Source organism: Anas acuta, chromosome 7 (genome assembly GCF_963932015.1).
Source record: "Anas acuta chromosome 7, bAnaAcu1.1, whole genome shotgun sequence".
NCBI lineage: Eukaryota > Metazoa > Chordata > Aves > Anseriformes > Anatidae > Anas > Anas acuta.
This window is the reverse complement of record NC_088985.1, coordinates 16,564,298-16,583,696: the sequence shown is the minus strand read 5'-3', so window position 1 is coordinate 16,583,696 and position 19,399 is coordinate 16,564,298. Positions and strand designations below refer to the sequence as shown.

Sequence of the window (19,399 nt, the reverse complement as noted above, 5' to 3'; positions counted from 1 at the left end):
GGGCGGGCGGAGCGGCGGCGGCCGGGCGGCGGCGGCGGGGCCGGGCGGCGGGCGGAGCGGCTGCTCCCCGCGCCTCCTCCCCCCCCTCCCCGCCCTGCTCGGCGGGGCCGGGCCGAGCCGCGCCGCGCCGCGAAGATGGCAGCGGGGGAGCCGCAAGCCAAGAAGCTGAAGCTGGAGCCCAAGCAGCTCAGGTAGCGGCCGGGGCAGGCGGCACCGGGACGGGGCGGGGCGGGACGGGACGCGTGGCCCCGGGGCTCCCCGCGGCTCCCCGCGGCTCGGGCTGCGCTGTGCGGCTCCGCGGGGCCGGCCGGGCGCGGGGCACGTGGAGCGCTGCGGGCACCCTGAGCGAGCCCCCCCGGCCGCCGGCCTGCAGCGGAGCAGCCCGCTCCTGTGCTTGTGCCACCGCCCGGACAGAACCCTGGGGGCTCAGTGCAGGAAGCGTGGTCGCAGAGCTGGAGCGGAGCTTTGGCTGCTGCCGTTCCTGGTGTGTTTTGTGGGGTTATGAAGGCGCGGGTGGAAGTGCCCGATACCTGATCTCCTTCCAAGCGCTCAGGATACGGAGCAGATTAATGACATAGGGCTTGAAACGCCAAAAATTGCCCTGGTGGTAGCTAATAACTTGCTGAAATATAGCATAAAGAGGTGTTCTCATCTCAGTCCTGAAGAACAGTCCCTTTCTGCACTGATGTCCGTACCCAAAGAACTAATCCTATTAAATTTGTTAAAGGCAGGGTACTTGCTCCTCTGGCAGCTGAGCGACTTCTCCAGTCTAATAATAGTTAACAAGCTCAGTTGCAGAATGGAAGAGGAAAAATGTAACTGAGCTCTGAAGGAAAATAAATGGCTTGCAGCAATGTAAAGTTGTAATTAAGAAGCATCAGCTATTTCTGTGGGCCTCAGAGCAAGGAGGAACAAGAAACTGGGAACTGCAGTGTTTCTGCTTATAAAGCTTATTAGAGGAAACTGTGTTTTACCTGCCTCAAGCCCAAACATAAAAATACAAAAAATTGAGAACGTTGTTGAAGTATTGAGTTAAAAATGTAAAGGATGTTCAAAATTGAATGGGAAGCCATGGTAGCGTATTTCGTAGCAACCTATTAAACAAAAATAATAATTTTGCAAGGTGCACAATGGATCAAAAAAATACTAATGCTGTTAGAACTTGAGTACTCTCCATCTGTTCCAGGTTAGTTCAGTATGAAGTGCCAGCTAGACTCCAGTGCTGTCTGATAAGAAGAGCAATGCCATAATCAGCTGGTGATCAAACAGTGTCAATGAGTATTGTAGGCCCCAGACCAGGCTCATGCAGTGGGTAAGGTGGGCAGGCTAGATTTGGCAGACCTCTGATCTTGTTTGCTGCAAGAACGTGCTTAGCTGCCTGCTGCTGGAGGACCTTGGCCCCTCCAGTACAGAGAGCCAGTACAGAAGGTACCAGCCCGAGTGGCAGAGGTCACTTGACTTTGTTGTGTTTGTAACGAGGCTGGGTTGTTAATGGAAGCCCTGCTACTTGTGCTTGGTAGCACTGAAAGCAGTTAGCCTACAGATCAGAAAAGAAGTACAAAAAAAAAAAAAATTGAAAAAAATCACTTGGGGGATAACAACTTCATATTTGTCGTACCATACCAAGAATTAGATAAGAATTTGTTGTTCTCAACATCTACATTTTATACTCTACAGTCTCTTCAGAAGACCATGTGCAATGGACCAAACAAGGATGGTCTCACACCTTACTGTGCTGCCATATGTTATGAACCCGTATCTTTCCTCTGGCTACTGCACAATCTATTTTAATATCAAAAAATGACATTAAAAGTTAAATTTCACTCATTGTCATCAGCAACAAACATGTCCCTCTCTTATATCTTTAATTTGTCACTTTCTGAAAGTGGCATCAGGGAGGTTTCATGGATACAGCCTCAGTGCCTTTCAGGCAAAGCAGAACAAAAACAGCTGCCCCGTAAGGTAGGCACAGCTCAGCTGGTTCAGCTGAAGTTCTTTGAAGGCAATGTAGGATGGTTGGCGTTTGCCACCCAGCAAGCGTAAGACCCAAAGGAGCGTTCCCAGCACAACAGGGCATTGTGCTGACGTTAATCTGCTGGGTGTCAGGTTTTGTATTGTCTTCATTGACGGGTGCAAATCCCCGCTAAAACCAACAGGCTTTAGGCAAGGCCGTTAATGCATGTTACGTGGCTCAGACTTCTGACCACATCTCTGCTGTGTGAAATAAAATATCACGGTGCGTGTCAACTGTACTGATTGAACAGAAAATAGGCTTGCAGAATGGCAAGCAGTTTGTCACTGAGCAGTAGTATCAGCTTACTAGAAACATGAGGTATTACTATAAAGGAGAATTACGAAGGATCTGTGTCCTTTTTACATTTGGTTTGGTTTTATCTTGGAAGTCTGTGAAAACTACAACCAGGCTTCTTCTGTTAATGGCCTGTCACAGCCATGGAAGAATTTGAATGTTCTCTGTAGAAACGTTTGGGCTGTTATGTGTAATTCTGTATAGAAATCTGCATGCTTGCAGAAGAGAAAAATGAGCAGTTGTGAAATCCTCCATGGTCAAGTCCCCTCTGTTACGTGATGGCCTTCTGGCAGTTCTGCAGCTGCTGCATTGATTAAATAGTAATGACGTAGCTGGCTGTTTGGACAAGTCGATTTATCTACATGAAGACAATGTAAGCATTGAATCTGACAAATTTGAGCAGAAGTACAAAGTACAATATTCCTCTTTTTCTGTTACTATTAGACATCTACTGCTTTTCAGAATAAATTATCAAACGCTCTGTGGGTAACTGTTGTCAAAAGCAGTCGTTTGTCATTGCCGTTCCAGTAATTTTAGACAGCTTGATAGTAGTGAATGTAGAAATGTTGCTAATTTCATGCATTTTTAATTTTCTTAATAAGCAGGGTTTAAATTTAGCTTATTCTTTCATCAGCTTTCTAAAACTGAAAGAAGATTCTGAGTATTTTAAATTAGCTGTGACAAAGCTTTCAGTTAGAATTTAGTAAACCATTTTTCTCTCTCTCATTATCACTGGCTTTTTTTTTTTTCTCCACCTCACTCTCCACTTATATTCTTTTTAGTTTCTGTCTTTGTTGCTTTGTAATTTCTTCACTTTTCAGTTACCCAGATGTGGAAACGCAGGTCACTTTCCCTGTGTCGGTACTTTTGATAGCCTCTTGGTACAAAGAAAGATCTGACTCTAGCACCTTGCTGTGTTTGCTCCCAGAAGGATAAAACCAGCAGATTATTTATTTATTTATTTATTTTCAGATGAATATTTAGACCCCTTTAGAAAGTAGACAAATAAAACCTTTTGATGACACTTGGGGCGTATTTTTCTAATTTTGCTTCATCTAAGACGTAGCAGCAGCAATCTTCCCTTCAAAGTCATGTTGACAGAAATACATCTGAACAGTGACTGACCTGCAGCATGGAGACTATCTCACTGTAGGGGTTTAGGATCTTGCTTCCATTGTGCTGATCTATAATTCAGATCGCTGTGTGGATTGCCACGTTTCTTCTGCGGTTGTTGATATAATCATGCAGGATTTATCAAAGCATGTGTTATGGGACACAGTTTCTACATTTTTGCATTCCTGTGTTGGAGAAGCTTGTTAGGGTGTTCGATCCTTTTAATTAAAGAAATCCTGTGCTTTATTGGGAAGAAGTATGTGACTTGAGGAAAGAGGAGGCCACGCGGGAAGGCTATACATGCTCTGAACCATGAGCACAGCAGGGGTCTAGTCCTTCCTCCACTGACAGTATTTGCAGCCCACCTGGCAGAAGGGTCATTCAGGGGTAGTTAGTCTCTCCTAGTATCCTCCAAAAACGTATACCTCCGACTTAGTGTGTTGCCTCACTGAAGCCAGCAGGACCAGTCTTGTCGCGAGAGGTGCTTACATGCACGATTACGTGTGGGAGGGGAACCAGTGCAAATATGACTATTTAATAATGAGTCGTGGAGTTCCTGTGAATTCTACCAATTTTGAGAGTTCCTTCTTTTTCAGCAAATGAAACAGCTTGTGTAGAATTACTCATCTAATTGGATCTACCAATGTTACTTATAACCAGACATGGAAGATGTCTGGAAAGGAGACAGAGAAGTAATTGAATATAGTGCCAATTGTAATAGTGTAAAACAGACTTTATGCAGAACAAGACCTTGGCTTCCTCTATTCTCGCTGAGGTCTATTTGAAGTGGAAATGTTTGAACCAAAACTCTGGCTTGTGACTCAAGGTTGTGATATTGAATTGGAATAGTTACTTACAGAGGCAAAGTACGTGAGTATTTCACAAAACCAGTTTCAGAAGCAGGGAATGTGTTGCTGCCTAAAGGTCATTAATTAGTATTTGCTGGCAATGTGTCGGAAAACCTTATCTTCTTGAAAGAAGTAAATTGAACTCAAAGATATGATGTGAACACTAGGTTTTCTCAAGGATTTTCATCTTGTATGCACAGAACTCACTTCTTAACGAATTTCAATTTACATTACATACTAATGTTATTTATACAATAAATAAGCATTTTGTGTGAAGGATAGAAGTCTTTGAGTATTACTCAGAATTAAGTGAAGTTTTTTTATTATTTTTTTCCCATTTTGTAATGTAATCATTTCTTTAATGATTGTTTGGCCGCAGTCTAAGCTGTTCCATGCCTGAAGGATATGGTAATGTAAGGCAACTTGCTGCTGTTATGCTACTTTTGGATTGCATTTCTAGTGAAATATATTAAATATTATTTTTTCTTATACATTCAGAGTTACAAAGCAGTTGGAACTAAAGGATTAGGCTGTTTGACTTGAATAAGATTGAGGAAAAAAGAATAGCTGTCTGTAATATAAGGAAGGCAACAGACTTACAGATTTTCTTTTAGATTAGAATTTACGGATTTTCTTTTGCTTTTACAGCTGTATTATTTGTGAAGCTGGTCTAAAAGAAATGGATTATGCTATGGGATTTTAAATGTAAAATATTCCTAAGAGTTTGCTAAGATATTCATATAAGCTAAAAATGTTATATTTTATTGTAAAATACATTTTTTTCTCTGCAGAAATAGTTTCAAAACAATCATTTTTGTAGAAGACACATATAAGATGTGTAAAATGCTCTTACCAAAAGACAGTTAATGGACTTTGTGCTTGCTAGTCCCATTTTATAATGTCTGCTGAGGCTGTTAGGTAAACGATCAACCTTCTGTCTCGCAGGGGTAGTAGCATGGACAGCTTACCTAAAATTAACCTTATTTTAGTACTTAGAAGAAATTGCATGAAATATGAGGGCTGATGGAGAACTTTTTGGTTGTGTAGTAATGTAGACGATTTATACTGAATATTGTGTTACAGAGCACAATCCAGTCCAAGGCTGAGGCCTAGCTTGCCTGTATCTTGGTTACACAAATTATGTATGTATAAAATGTACAGTTTCTCAGATTGCTTCAATAAAGTGCTGCTTTGCAAGCTCTCCCATACTTGTCTGTTGGTGTAAGCACTTTAGTGGAGTCACCTGAGGTGCAGTAGATCATCATACGTACAGGAACTGAGATGGCCCAGAACTTCTATTCCTTACTGTATAATAACAGAAGCAGTCAGGAGAAATTGTGGCTAGACCCTATCAGGTACTATATGTTTTTAGATGAAAAGTTGTGAACTCTGTAGTTTTGCTGGGATTTCTGAAGCCAAAACACATGCAAAAGCATGGGTCAGCCGCTTTGTGCAAGCCGAGCAAGTTTGGAAGGAGCTGGATGGGGTGAGCGAGTTCAGACAGGCTGCCTAGCACACAGCTGGTGTGACTACAAGTCAAACTTGTGGCACAAGCTTCACAAAGTTAATCTGTGAATGACCATAATTGATAAATGTCTGTTTTATTAGGGCTTCCCTGATTGCTCTTGCTCTAGCTGTGTGTCAAGATATCTAGAAGTTATCTGGCAGACAACCAAAAACCCCAGTAGTGGTAGGTGATGCCTCAAAGACATCAGTAACAGTAGGTTCTGCAGGTATGTGTTAGTGCAAGCAACATGATTGTTCATACAGTTGGAAATAGTTGTAAGTTTAAAAAGTGCTACTGACAAGTGCTATTGTGCTAATTCACAAAAGGTTGTTTAATTTTCTAGAAAAACAGCCTTCTTATAGCATCTTGCTGAATTGGTAAAAAGTTAGAAACATTTGATGCTACCTCGTTTGGACTCTGTAGCTTAATATTCATAATATGCAGTTGATATATGGTAGACATTACTGCAAATATAGGTAGTGTGTTATATCTGTTTGGTCCCTTTTATGTTCTTTCTTATGTGCTTGTTAAAGCCGGGACGCTATTTATGAGGGACACTACTTCTTGATTTTTTTAACATGTATTTATTACTGAAAATGTTGCAATGGGATTAACAAGACACGAGTTTTGTTACTGCTATTGTTACATTTGTCTGTGTGACAGGATTTCCTTCCACCCCCTCATTTTCAGTTACAAAACAGAGGTTTGGCTGTTAGGCACTGAAATTGTTAAAATAAGAGTAATTAATTGTTCAGCACGGATAGGAGGATACAGCCATTGTGTGTCCAAATACAGTATTTACTTTTAATTACAGTTTAAAATCCTACTTCAGGATTTGGGAACCTGTTGTATTGTGTATTGCAAGCTTTCGCTTAAGTGATTGGATGTGTTTCCCACTCCCCTTAATTTGACTTTTTAAGACCCATGACCAACTTTAATAACGAGAACTTTTTGAGTGATAATTCATTTTGAGAGTCCAGTTGGGAAATCCAAAGAAATCTGTTTAACCTCAGGTATTAAACATAAATATTCCTGTTATCTTCTAGTGATGCTGTAGGTCCTTAAGCATCATGAATATCTCAAATTTTGACCTCTTAAGACACACCTTAAAATCAGAAAATACTCGAAATGTCAGGCTTTAATTTTTTCTGAGTACGATATTCCCATTTTGTAGATGAAGAGGCTAAGGCTAATAATAAACACATCATTTGGAAGTTTACGTATTTAATTAGAGGTAATATAGCCTTACTTAACAGAACAACGTGGGATTCGCTTTTGGCAAAAACAACCCTTTCTGACATCAGTTTCATGAATCAGTGCTTCTGGTGCTGGTAAGTTAACAAAACAAGCGCCAAATCGTCACGGGGGAGCAGTAATCTGGCAGCCAAATGAAGAGCAAGTGGGCAGGAAGACAGGAAGAGAGAAAAACACCAACCTGGCGTTGCCGATGCTTTCCCCCTGTGGCCTGGCAGCTCCCTTCGGATGTCACGCGCTTCGGGATGAGGTTGGAAGGTGAAGGGCTCGGCTGGTGGCAGCCAGGCCCACATCTCAGCAGTGTCCCCGCTCGGCCTGAGGCAGGTGGGGATGACAGAGCCATGCCTGGAAGCTGCGTGTGGCAACCCGTGAGTACGGTAACCTCGCGTCTGGAGATAAGGAGACCCTGCACCTGCACCTGGTGTGTCAGGGCCCGGCAGGTGCCTGTCAGCGGCGGCTGAGGAAGGCGTCAAGAAGGTGGCCGGGGCCTCACTGAGGTCGTACCCAGCAGGTGCCAATAAAAGGCGTCAAAGCACATCCTTGTGCGCTGTGGGGGGCTTTGCTCCACGCTGGGGGGGGACGGCTTGTCCCGGAGCAGCCCCGGGGCACACAGCCGGGATGGTGGCAGCGGGGCCGTGGGGTGGCTGCGGGCAGGGGGACCTGTCACAGCCTGAGGGGTGCGGGGCGCCCTCGGGAGCGCAGCCGTTGTCACGGTGCCCTGGCAGTGCCCGGAGCCGCGCTGGCCATCTTTACTGCGGGCACTGCGACACAGCCCGGCCCCGGCGCGCTGCCCCCAGCCCGTTCCCCTCCCTTATGGCGGGGGCTGTGGCTCCCCCCTGGGGCAGGGGCACGGAGGCGGCGGCCCCTCGAGAGCCGGGGAGGCGCTGCTGCCTGCCCGCATCAAAGATGGCGGCCGTGGAGCCCGGGGCACCGGGCGGGTCGGGTCGGGCCGCGCCGCCGCCACCCGGTACCGCGCGCGTCCGAGCCGGGGCGCGAGGCCGGCGGCCGGCCCGCAGCGCCGGGCTCCCCGCGGCTCCCCGCCGCCACGGGACCGCCCCCGGCCGCCGCCCGGCCAATGGCGGAGCGCGCGGGCGGGCGGGGCGGGGCGGCGGCGCGCAAGTGGCTCGGGCGGGCCGTGGCCGGCGGCTCAGTCGCGGCCGAGCCAGGCGGGGCGGGCGGCGGGCAGCGGGCGGGGAGGCGACGGCAGGCGGCGGGGCGCCATGCCCACCCTCAGGTAACGCCGAGCCCCGCCGCGGCTCCCCGGGGAACCAGCGGGCGGCGGGGCGGGCGCCGCGTCCCTCCCTCCATCTCTCCATCCCTCCTTCCACCCCCGGTCCCCTCGGTCCCCAGGCGTGCGGGGGAGCCCCGCACCGGCAGCCCCGCTCCGCTGCGCTGCGCCCAGGAGGCGGCGGTGCCCGGGCACAACGAGCTCCCCGCAGGGCTGGGCGAGCCCCGGCCTCGCCGCCCCCGCCCGCAGCCCCCGCTCGCTGCCCGGCATCCAGGTGCCGGCGGCCGCTGTGGCCGCGGTGCCGTCGGGGCGAGCAGCGCCGGGTCCGTGCCTGGAGGCGCTCCGGGGTGAGCCACCGTGCCCGGGCTCCTCGCTGGGCTGCCTGAGGGGTCCCTGCCGCGTGCCCCCGTGGCAGCGCTGCCTCCTTTAGGCTGGGTGTGTGAGCACCCACCGGTGTCTGGCTGCAGAAGGCCACCAAAGTTTGGTGGTGGATGCTGTCTTCTCTGAAGATGCTCCAGAAATCCGGCGTGTGGGCAGGCAGCTCCTTCGCCACGTGCTGCCCGTACCTCAGACCTGAAGGAGGACAGCGCGGGGCATTGGGTGCTGTCCGCTGAGGTGGCTGGCTGGAGGTGGGGGAAGCTCAGGAGCCACACGGTGACAGCTCTGAAGTGGTTTCAGCGTCAGAGGGCCAGCAGCAAACGCCGTGTAACTCACCTGTAATTACATTGCGTAGGGAGGCACGGTGAGAGGAGAACGCTGTTAGTCAAAAGCTTCTGGCTGTTCAGATGCGGCTGGCGTGGTGCTGCTTGGTTTCATCAACCCGTGTGAGGGATCTTTGGTGAATCCAGACCTTGTGTTACGTAAGGTCTGACTGTGCTCCCGTGCGACTGAAGTAAAAGCGCTTCGAACGCGCCTGGTTTGGCGTTACTCCTTAGGGTAGGATCGTGCCCTATAGGTGTACCTGAGCTGTCAGGTTTTACAAATCATCGCCTTACATCGGTAAATGGAAGGCTGGGCATACAGCAGGCGGTGCATTGAGGTTCTGTCACGCTGCCGGGACACCCAAGTTTCCCAATCGTGTTTTATTATGGCTTTTTGACTGTAAAGTGAGTCAGCATAAGAATTTATTTCTGTGTACGTTACAGCTGCACAGCAGGATGAGGTTGTCACAGACTAATAAAAAAGGTGGATTTATCAACTTAGCTCCCATTGCTATTTGTTGCTATTATGTAGACGAGAGTATCTTTGCGGCAATTAACAAGAGAAAATGTGAAATGCTTTTTAAGAGGTAATGGGATTTTTTTTTTAAGCAAGACAATGCTGTAGCCAAGTGCTCAAACTATTCCTCTATCTGTGTACCAGTGCCCAGTGCTTTCACTGACATTTTGATGCTGCTGTTCCAATCAAGTGCGCAGTAGTTATCGGTGATAACAGAATTGGATGATACTTAGACATGGTACTGCCAGTGTTCAGCTGCCAGCTACAGGCAGAACTTTATTTTTAAAGACGCCAGGAGCAGCATAATGATTATTAATATATGAACAGGATTTCAGACACAGCTTTTCAGATCATTCAGTTGTGGTTAGTGTTGTTGATCTCTTTCAAAATGGTTGAAGGGCAGCTCAGTACTGATGGCTTTTTTTGTTTGTTTAGGTTGTTTTGTTTTTACATTCCACCAGTTTAGTTGCGCTCCGTTATTTCTGCAAATTGTGGTGAGGAGAGAGTCCTGTGTGATGGGCACTGTCTATTTGTGAAAGATTAATGGTGATCTCCTCTCAAAATGCCGTAATTAGGAGATGAAGATACATTTAATGGATTACATGGAACTTATAATTAAAACTAACTCTTCATCCAGTCCAGTGGTAAATGACAAACTCATTAAAATACATTACTTCTTGCCAAGCATTTAGAATGCAAATGCATCCTAAGCCGTCTAATGCATCTAAGCTTTCTGTCAAGCAAGCTGGCGTTGTTCCTGTAGTTTTGTCTACGATGCGGATGGCATATTTCTGTGTCCGAACAAGCCTTATTTTTGTATCAACATCTTGTTCTTGTATATGTACTGTATGCATATGCCTATTGCATATGCATGTATATATACACACCCACACATTGGTATTGATATAGTCAGATGTACGTCATTAATTTTTGCAGGTGGAGGGCTTATCACTTGTTTCTTGAAGAGATAAATGTTCTTTTGCAATAGGTTAGTCAAATTACACAGGAACATCCTTCTGGAATGAGTAGATACCATCACTTGCGTGCAGGAGACGGGACTGGATGGAGTCAAGGAGGCTGCGGTGTGCATAAGCGTTTGTTCCAGGTCTGGTGCAGAGGTGTGTGTATTACTCAAATAACCAGCGTATTGTGAAATCTAACATTGGAGCAATCTCTTGCTTCTTCCTTGCTATTTTATATCTAGATGGTTGCAAATAATCTGTGAAGCTTTGATCAGTCCAGGTGTCCAGTGTGACTGAGAAGCAAACACAAGGCCAGTAAGGTTCACATGTGGTGTTGAAAGCATTAAACTCAGTGAGAATGTAACATTCCAGCGTCTCTGATGCTTGCTTTGGTGATTTGTAAACTTAGTGTCCTACAGGATCCTAAATTTATGTTTGTTTATGTGTTTTTGCTCTTTAAAGTCAGCTACTGTATATGTGACATATTCTTTTCTTACTGTCGGTACAGAGGGGTGCGTTACAGCTGAGTAACTGCCTACCTCATCTGATGCCACAAATGAAGCAGCAGTGTAACAGGGCAGGCAATTTGCAGCCCTTCAAGCAGGGAAGGGTGATTTGCAGTGTAATGAAGTGCAACTTGCACACTACTGAAATGTAGCGTTAGGTTAATCACGTTGAATGTCCTAAGGGTTTACACTGCAAGGTCTTAAACAGTAGAAACACTGGAGTCTTCGTATGGTGGTTTGCAAATCTAGTATTAGAAAATGCTGATCGCAGTGTTGTCAGCTTTAACTTGTTCAATTTTTTAAATGTGACTTTTATTTAAGAGATTGTTTAGACTCTTCCTATTTAATCCAAGAAGGTATTTTTACCATACTCGGTGTGATATGATTACCGTCTCCAGTACAAATGGAGCTTGTGATTCTTTATTAATTGTATTTTTTTTCCCCTTTCCTGTTTGCAAATGATAGCGTGCAGTTTTAAGCGTGCAGTCCTAGTATCTTGGGACTTCCTTAATTCAAACATCCAGCTGAAGTAACTGAAAATGTAGAAACATCTGTTAATTAAAGACACAAGGCTAGCTGCTAGTATATATTAGTTCGTGTCTTCAGCTTATTTGCAAAAATAAGTTGTGTTACATCTTCCACACCTATCTTCTCTTGAAACTTTGCATCCCTGATGGCACCTTACTACACAGCCTCGAGTGTACTTGAGAGGGGGTGATTGTAAAAACCATCGGGAGAATGAAAACTTGAGGATAGAACAGGACTGTCCGGGATAGACCAGGGTAGAACGGGTCCTGTGATACTACTGATGAAGTAGTTTTTAAAATGGAAAAATGTCCCATCTAGGGGCTCTGACTGCAATCGCCTTTATCCTTATGTTGTCTTAACTTGAATCTGTCTTCCCCTCCTCTTTTCTTCCACCTGTGTATAACCTAGCATTATTTTGATCTGCTCTTTATATTCTAGTATTTACCAAAAACAGCGCTTCTCACACTAGCAGAAATACTTGGAAATACATATTTTTTTTTTACCAAGCAGATTTTGCCTGCTTCAGTTATAAGTGAGCTGTATTTCTGTCTCAGTCTTCCACATGAACTTGGCAATACAGTGAACTGGAATGTGAAGGCCTCTCTTTAAAGCTACAACAAAAAATAAGCTACGTCAGGCATGGTTTGCTACATCTCCATCAAGGGTGTTAATCATGTTGGCCACTTCTTCATTTCTGGACTTCAGAATTTAACATGTAGCAGAGACTAATATGGCATCCTAAAGAAGAGGAAGCGTGACTGTGTTTTTGGCAAGCATCTCCAAGTTTGACAAATATTTGTCAGCTAAGGGCCTTTCTTGTTAGCTGTGAGAGGAAGTACGTGGTTGAGTTTCCAGGCTCTGTTGGATGCAGTTCGGGAGGTTGTTCCGTGCCATCTCCCTTCTGCTTGTTCTGTCTTCTGTTTTCTTATCTTGCTGAATAGAAGTTAATGAAATCCACCATTTTGTGGACAGATGTCGTGTCTGTAAAACGTTTCTCCTGCTCTAAAGGGGCCAAAACAATTGGAAACTCATTGGGTTTGAGATTCAGCTGATAGCGTTATCCAGCTTTAAGCATTCAGTTAGTGAAGGCTGCAGTAGTGCTATTTGGGGGATGGAGAGACCGGGAATCTGCTTCCTCTGCTAATGCTTAACAGGGGCTTGGTAAAGAGGGAGACTTATTTGGTGGCGTTGATACCAACACTACCTTTGGTAGCAAGTGCTTGTCCTGCCAGCTGTAGGCAGCAGGTGTTGGCTTAGCAAGGAATGTGGTGGTTTTGAATGTTGTTTTAGGCAGCCTTAGAGAATGGCTGCATTCACTCCCAGTTGACATTAGGCCATGTATCTAATCCCTGGGTATTAGTGCATTATCGCCCAAATGTGTGCTTGTCAGGAAAATGTAATACGTGATTTCTGGATGGGTCTTCGAAAAATAAAATAACAAAAGCCAGCTCATTCAGTTGTTGACAGTATCTACTGATGGCTTGTTTTTATGTGGTGGAAGTCGTAATGAATTTCAGTTTGATCAAAAAGCGAGAATGAATGTTCTTCATAGGAGGCTTTGCATCCTGAGATGGCTGACAATGCAGAATCCATAGGCTCTTAATCTCAGTTGATTAAAACACACTTAAATTGTAAATTATTGGCCAGTATCAGAGTAAACCTAGCAACTGGGTCTGCTCAGTGAAATTTATATAAACTGGTTTGAAGCTCCCCATGCTTAAAATCTGGTATTGTAACCTGAATGCAATTCTTAAAATGACAGAATGTGGTTTTGTATGCTTTATATACTCGTGACTTCTTGTAGTCTGTATATAGATCACAATATTGCTGTAAGCTGGTTCGTTCAAATTTGACTCTCGGTCTGTATGCCAGGTAAATGGTTGCTACTGCACTGGGCAAAATGCCTATCTTTTTGTTCCTCGGTTGTATTAAAGAAAAACTTTCCTCTCTAATAAAAGATTAAATAAAATAAATCTTCAATGTACTGTATTAAAGTAACTTTAAAATAATTGGTTCTCTTACAGTGAAAATGTCCTGTTTGGCATGGGAAATCCTCTGCTTGACATCTGTGCGGTTGTGGACAAGGACTTCCTTGACAAGTAAGTCTTGACTTCTTTTCTCTCTCTCAATTTTTTTTTATTTATTTTATTTTTTTTGGTCAGTTCTGTTTCCAGAATGATGCCTATTAAGAGGACTAAGTGCTTGTGTAATGCTAAGTTTACACTGACTTCTGAGTGATTTTTGGCTTTTCCTCAAAGAATATTTATTCCATCAGTCATTTTATTGTTCTGGCCAGATGAAGTTGTGGTGATGGTGTCAGTGAACAACTTCAGTGTTTCAGAATGTGTTTTTAGTACTATTTTTTTTTTTCCTACCAATTATATATTCTGGTCTTTTATTGTAATCTTTGGTTGGCTTTAATTGGAAGCAATCATTAATGTCAGTGTGATGCATTTACCTGTTGTATAAATGTGCTGTTTTTAATATATTGTTACAGCACTCTTTTTCTCTTTGTTTGGTAATGAATTTGGGGACAAATGACCCATTTCTGTAACGACAAGAAAAGTTATGCATGTGTACTTCAATTTTTAGATTTCATTTCAATTTATCAGTAAAGACCAGGACCACTGTTATCAGGAAGCCTGTTATCTTACTTAAGCCTAGTTGTTATGCTACCATCCATATAACCGTATCACTGAATTACTGTTTGTATATTCCTGGTAGCGTTGAGATTACTCATTCTCAGATCAGTTTATAGAGATGTGGCTCTTCCAGAGTTGTAAAACGTAGTTGTTCTTTTAGATTCTTCAGCATGAGCTCAGTTTATTCCACTTTGTGCTGCTTTGTGTCTCCAGTTTTCAAGTGATAAGTCAGAAAGTTGATTTCGTCTTTCAAAGTGCTCTGCTCACTATTCTTTGTTTCATTTTAAAAGTACTCCTTTTCTCTAGTCATTTTGTGTTTTTAATGGGAACACCGGATCAGGAATAAATTTCTAATCACTAAATAAATAACAGGTGCAGAGTTTGAATATGTATTGTCAGCCACAAATCTTTTGTTATGAAGCTTTGTTAAACACAATAATGTATTTGTTTTGCAGCTGATATTTTTATCACTCAAATTTACGTATGCAAATTTGAGTCCTGTCAGATGAGTTAAACTATCTCCTGGAACATCATCTGCTTTGTGAGCATTTCTTAACTGCCAAAATGCCTCTGTGGAGCATTGAATTATTTAAAGCAATAAGCAGTCCTCCAGCAGTTTCACAGGGGACCTGCAGACAGTGTGATAGCTCTGCTAATAACCTGGAAACTGGGAAGCTTGTCTACGCTCCTCTTACGTACCTGATTTTTCTTCTAGCTTCCTGTTTGTCAGTGTGTGTGCATCGTTGTCCACTTAAAAAATGGACAAGCACACTTCAAGTCCAACTGTGTTTGCAGTACTTCCTGAAGTAGGAATCAAATCCCATGCATCCTCAGACTGTGAGAGGAAACAAAGTAGCTAACCTAGTTATTTTAGAAGTCCTAGAATTAAGTTTTTCAAATACTTCAGGGAGGTGGAAGAACACGAGTGTTTCGGGACTGCAAAGCGCTTGACAGACCCTGTTGATCATACCAGCCAAATTTCTGTTTTTCCTTGTCGAAGAAGGCATGTGGCCATCTCTAGCCCCATAGGGTTAGCTCTTGGTGTCTTGGCAACAATCGATCACTTCTGGAGTTTCTCACCTCGTCAACTAGATTAGTGTTTCAGTGGGACCATGAGGCCAGCTGGGCTTTGACTTGAGAGTATGAAAAGAGGCTGTTCTGTTCCTTTCAGTCCACTCTCCTCTCTTGTAAAACCACTCTTGTAAGAGTAAATACCTTTGTTTGGAATAAAGGGCTTGATCTTGTGAGTTTAATCAACGTCTTTTGTCAATGAAATAAGAGAATGTTAAAATGAGTCCTGCTAGCCAGATGATTTTTGTAACTTCTATTAATAAAATGGAAACAGTATAAGATTGTGTACGAAGTCTCAAATAATCCTTTGAACAGTATATAAACTGTGTACACACCATTTTATAAACAAACTTGAGAATAAACACATAATAGCAGTCCTGCCACTGGCAGATGCAAAACAACTTGCTGCCATGCAATACTGGCTTGAAGAAATGAGCAGTGTTGGAGGGTTGGGTTTGTGTTTTTGCCTTGAGTTATTAACATAGCCCTATCACTTTTCTTTCAAAGTTGAATTTTGGTTTCATCTGGACTTGGGCCGAAGTCTTCAGTATCTTGACAATTTTGGAAAGCTTTAAGCCTTTCATAGACTCTTTCTATGAGAGGTGGTCTTGATTTATGTCACAACAGAACTTGACTGTGTCAGTCAGTTTTTCAGACCGCAGCAGCAGTCTGGTATTACCTGAGCCAGGGAAATCACGGCCTCTGGCAGGGAGTTAGCTTTTTTTGATCTTATCTCTGGGGAGACAGTCTGAAAAGTTTAGCAATGTCTGTGGTACTACTGAAGGCTGGTGATATCCAAAACCACTTCAGATTCTGTTCACACAACTGGAGAGCAGTCTTTTGAAGACCCCCTTCCGTCCTCCCCCCTTTTTTCCTGAATATCTGCATGAAAGAAATATAGATGGATAGTTTTCTGCATGTCATTCTAATTTGGATTAACCCAATATTTTTTTTACCCCTTCATTTTTTTGCGGATATAGATACTTGATGAAAATGGAGATTTTTATGGGTGGGAGGGGAAAGAAAGAAGGGGAGATGCTTTGTGGGTGAATTGTTGACTATAGCTATGTTAATCTGTGAAAGTAACTTTGCTAAGAGGTGTTATTAAAGCTTTCAGTGTAATTTGTTTACTAGATTCTACGTGTGACATTCAACAGAAATGAATCCTTTACCTATGGAATTGGTAACAGGCATTTAAGTATAACTTCATAGGATTTAATATGTCATATAGATTAAAGCAGACAAAGAAATTCTGTTTAACCAATGCTCATGCTTTAAAACCACTTTCCAGAGAAACTCAGTACCTCTAACTTTTGGAAATGCTCCTCTACCCTGCTGTTAGGAGATGGCATCTGTTTCATTGCTCTCTGTAGAAGGAGCAGCACTCTTCAGCAGATAGGTAATTTTTAACATTTCCTTAACTATAGTTGAACTGTTGAGGCTATAGAGATCTGGTCATTATTTGTCATCTCAAGTGCACATCCAGCAGTCGTAAAGCATGTGTTCACAGAATGGGAACCACAGCTGTGGACTTTGCTGCCAGATTTAGGTGTAAAATACAACTTTAAGCCTTTTCACCTTCATTAATGTGTTTAGTTTGACTTTGGGTACCTTGTCAACTCCCTAGGATGTGTTAGCAGGTATTTGCATTGCTTTAAGTTAGGGACTATATTACCTGCCCATACTATGCTGAACGTATGGAAAGTATGTAGTACATAAAGTACTAAAAAAAAAAAAAAACAAAACCAAACAAACAAACAAAAAAAACACAAACAACATATCGTCCCTGGAGGTTTACCTTCTTAAAAAATGTTTGCTATAATGTTCCATTGTTTAAATAATCCTAGTGAAAGATAACTACTGAAAGGTAGGTGTTGTGTTGGCTCATTGGGTAGAGAAACTGAACAGCTGAGGGTTTTATTAGCTTCTGGTTTGAGTTGTATCTGTAGAACCCAATTTAGCTTATCTCAGGATGTGAACATAAAACACTGTTGATAGTGTTGAGCTAAATTGCATCATCTGACTGCAGTTAAATTTAAAAAAAAAAAAAAAAAAAAAACAACGCTTACAAAAACTTAAGGTACTGATGGCTGTCTTTAAAAGGACCTCTCCATACTAATGGGCCTATAAATTTGGTAGCATGCCTGACAACTTAGAACTTCCTACAAGCCTGATAATTTTTCCTAGTGCATTTAGTTAAATGTCTAGTTTAAATGAGAGAAAGATTTTAGTTAAGTTTCATTTGGAAAAAGCTATATGAAAGCTCTACCTAAGACAGAGCTCTGACCAAGGAGTTGTGACGCTTCCAGGGTACACTGAGCTTGAGCAATGATTCCAGAAGAGCTTTTAATTACTGATGTACCACTTATGTACCTGGAAGAGCTTGTAATTACTTATGTACTTGTAAATAGTATGAACATGTCCATGAATATGAAATAACCCCCTTCTTGACAACTCATTAATGTATCAGGGGTTTTCACTTCTTGTACTTGTTTGTAACTTCAATTTTTTATTTTTTTTCTTCAGAAAACTAATTTCATTACGTGTCAATAGAATATGAACAGTTCTTGGATTAATTGTTTTCTTTAGAATGACCTTGAGACATGAGTGACTGACATGTATGCAGCTTAGCTGTATTTTTCACTTCACTCCCAAATAAAAACTTTGTTTAAAAAAAAAAAAAAGTTTGGGAATTGTGTTAGAAGGCAAATACTGGAATTTTAAACCGGGTCTTTTTTGCCGCCTTTAACTGTAACAAAGAATTAGCAGCAAACAGGGAACTGTAGGTGAAAGAGCTCTGTGAATGAAGTTGGTCTGTTTTTACTAGGCAGTAATAGTAAATGAAAGGACCCTTGCTGAAGATACCTTTGATAAAGCTGAGTTTCTCACTGAGGAACTAACATCGCTCTAAAACAAGATGGTGAAAGCTTCTCTTTGGAAGCAGGACTTGACGTTTGTACTGAAGAAGACTTCATCTTGGTTTCCTAATGGGACACTTAAGATTGCTATTTGTTCAGAGTACAGTAGATAAAAATCATTTACTTGATAATGGTGATGGTTGCAGGCATTCATGTTAATTACAGGATAATAAGATATGATGCTAAGACTGTCTTCTACTCCCATCCTTCTTCTCCAAACCAAAATAGCCAACAGTATAGGAAAGGTACAATTTTTTATTTTTTTTCCCTGTTGTGGAAAGTAGTGAAAATTTGATCCCTCGTGAATTGAAAAACAGAAAAATCCAGTTAAAATTAAAAATAATTTGTCATTTTTTTAAAAAAACAACTGTAGGTTAAGTTCATTTGTGATGGAATTGTCTCAAAAGACAAATTTTAAATTATAGCAGTTCTTAAGTGGTTGTCATGTCTTTTTTTTAATTAAAAAAAAAAAAAAAGCCAAACACACAAACTTGTTAGAATTAGATTTTTCAGGAAATTGTAACACGCATTGCTACTTGACTGGTGGTGCTTCGTCCAGGTCAGGCAGCACGCAGTCTCGGCAGCTTTTCTTCAATGGTTGTATTGGGATGAGATAAATTCTGTCCTTCTGTTCTTGAAATTAAGTATGTTGAACACTTCTTTTTTCATAACTTAGTATTTCATCAGGCTGTTCCTGAACAATGTATGAGCACCAGGTCAGTGTTAGCACTACTGCAGCCTGTGCTGTGAGGTACTTGGCTGCTGCCGGGCCCTGCTGCTGCGGTGCCGGGCCCGGCGTCCCCACCTCCAGGCCTGCTCCGGCTGGTCTTGGCCTCCCTCCTGCCTCCTGGCACCTCTGGTTTCTGCCGTGGCCACAAGGACAGGGTGGAGGCAGCCTGCGCTCCCTTTAATTGCTAGTGTTCTTGTTTACCCCTGGCTGAGGGCTGGAGAAGGGTAAACCTGCCCTTGGAAACTTATTTGGCTTTATTTTTGGTGGGGTGGAACTCGGGATATTCCAGGTTACTGGAGAAAGACGAAGTCGGTGTTACAGACGAGATGTCGTGAAGCCCGAAGTTTCCTATTAAGTTCAGATGAAATGCAGAGCTGATGACCAAGATATTAATTTTACAAACCCTTGGCTCTCACTTTAATAGTATACTAGAATATCTTGCTGAGAGTATTATGCTTTTTTTTTTTTTTTGATTGCTATCAAGAGATTTAACGATGAGTTCACCAGTTTCTGGTGTAGATGCTTGTGTTATGTGTCATTAGATTATTAATTTGAAACTGTGCTGA

The 19,399-nt window shown here is 43.1% G+C and overlaps 1 protein-coding gene across 2 annotated transcripts in view; it reads left to right on the top strand.

The window, feature by feature from the left end:
• Positions 1-33: 33 nt before the first annotated feature.
• ADK (adenosine kinase) overlaps positions 34-19,399 on the top strand; it is a 276,073-nt gene continuing 256,707 nt past the window's right edge. The window contains exons 1-2 of one of the 2 annotated variants that reach the window (XM_068689294.1): positions 34-191; positions 13,497-13,571. In XM_068689294.1, the coding sequence (XP_068545395.1) occupies positions 136-191; positions 13,497-13,571 (131 nt within the window). In that variant the 5' untranslated portion in view covers positions 34-135. Of the gene's footprint in view, positions 192-8,178; positions 8,265-13,496; positions 13,572-19,399 lie in introns of those variants that run through there. The other variant, XM_068689295.1, reaches the window with a different exon arrangement.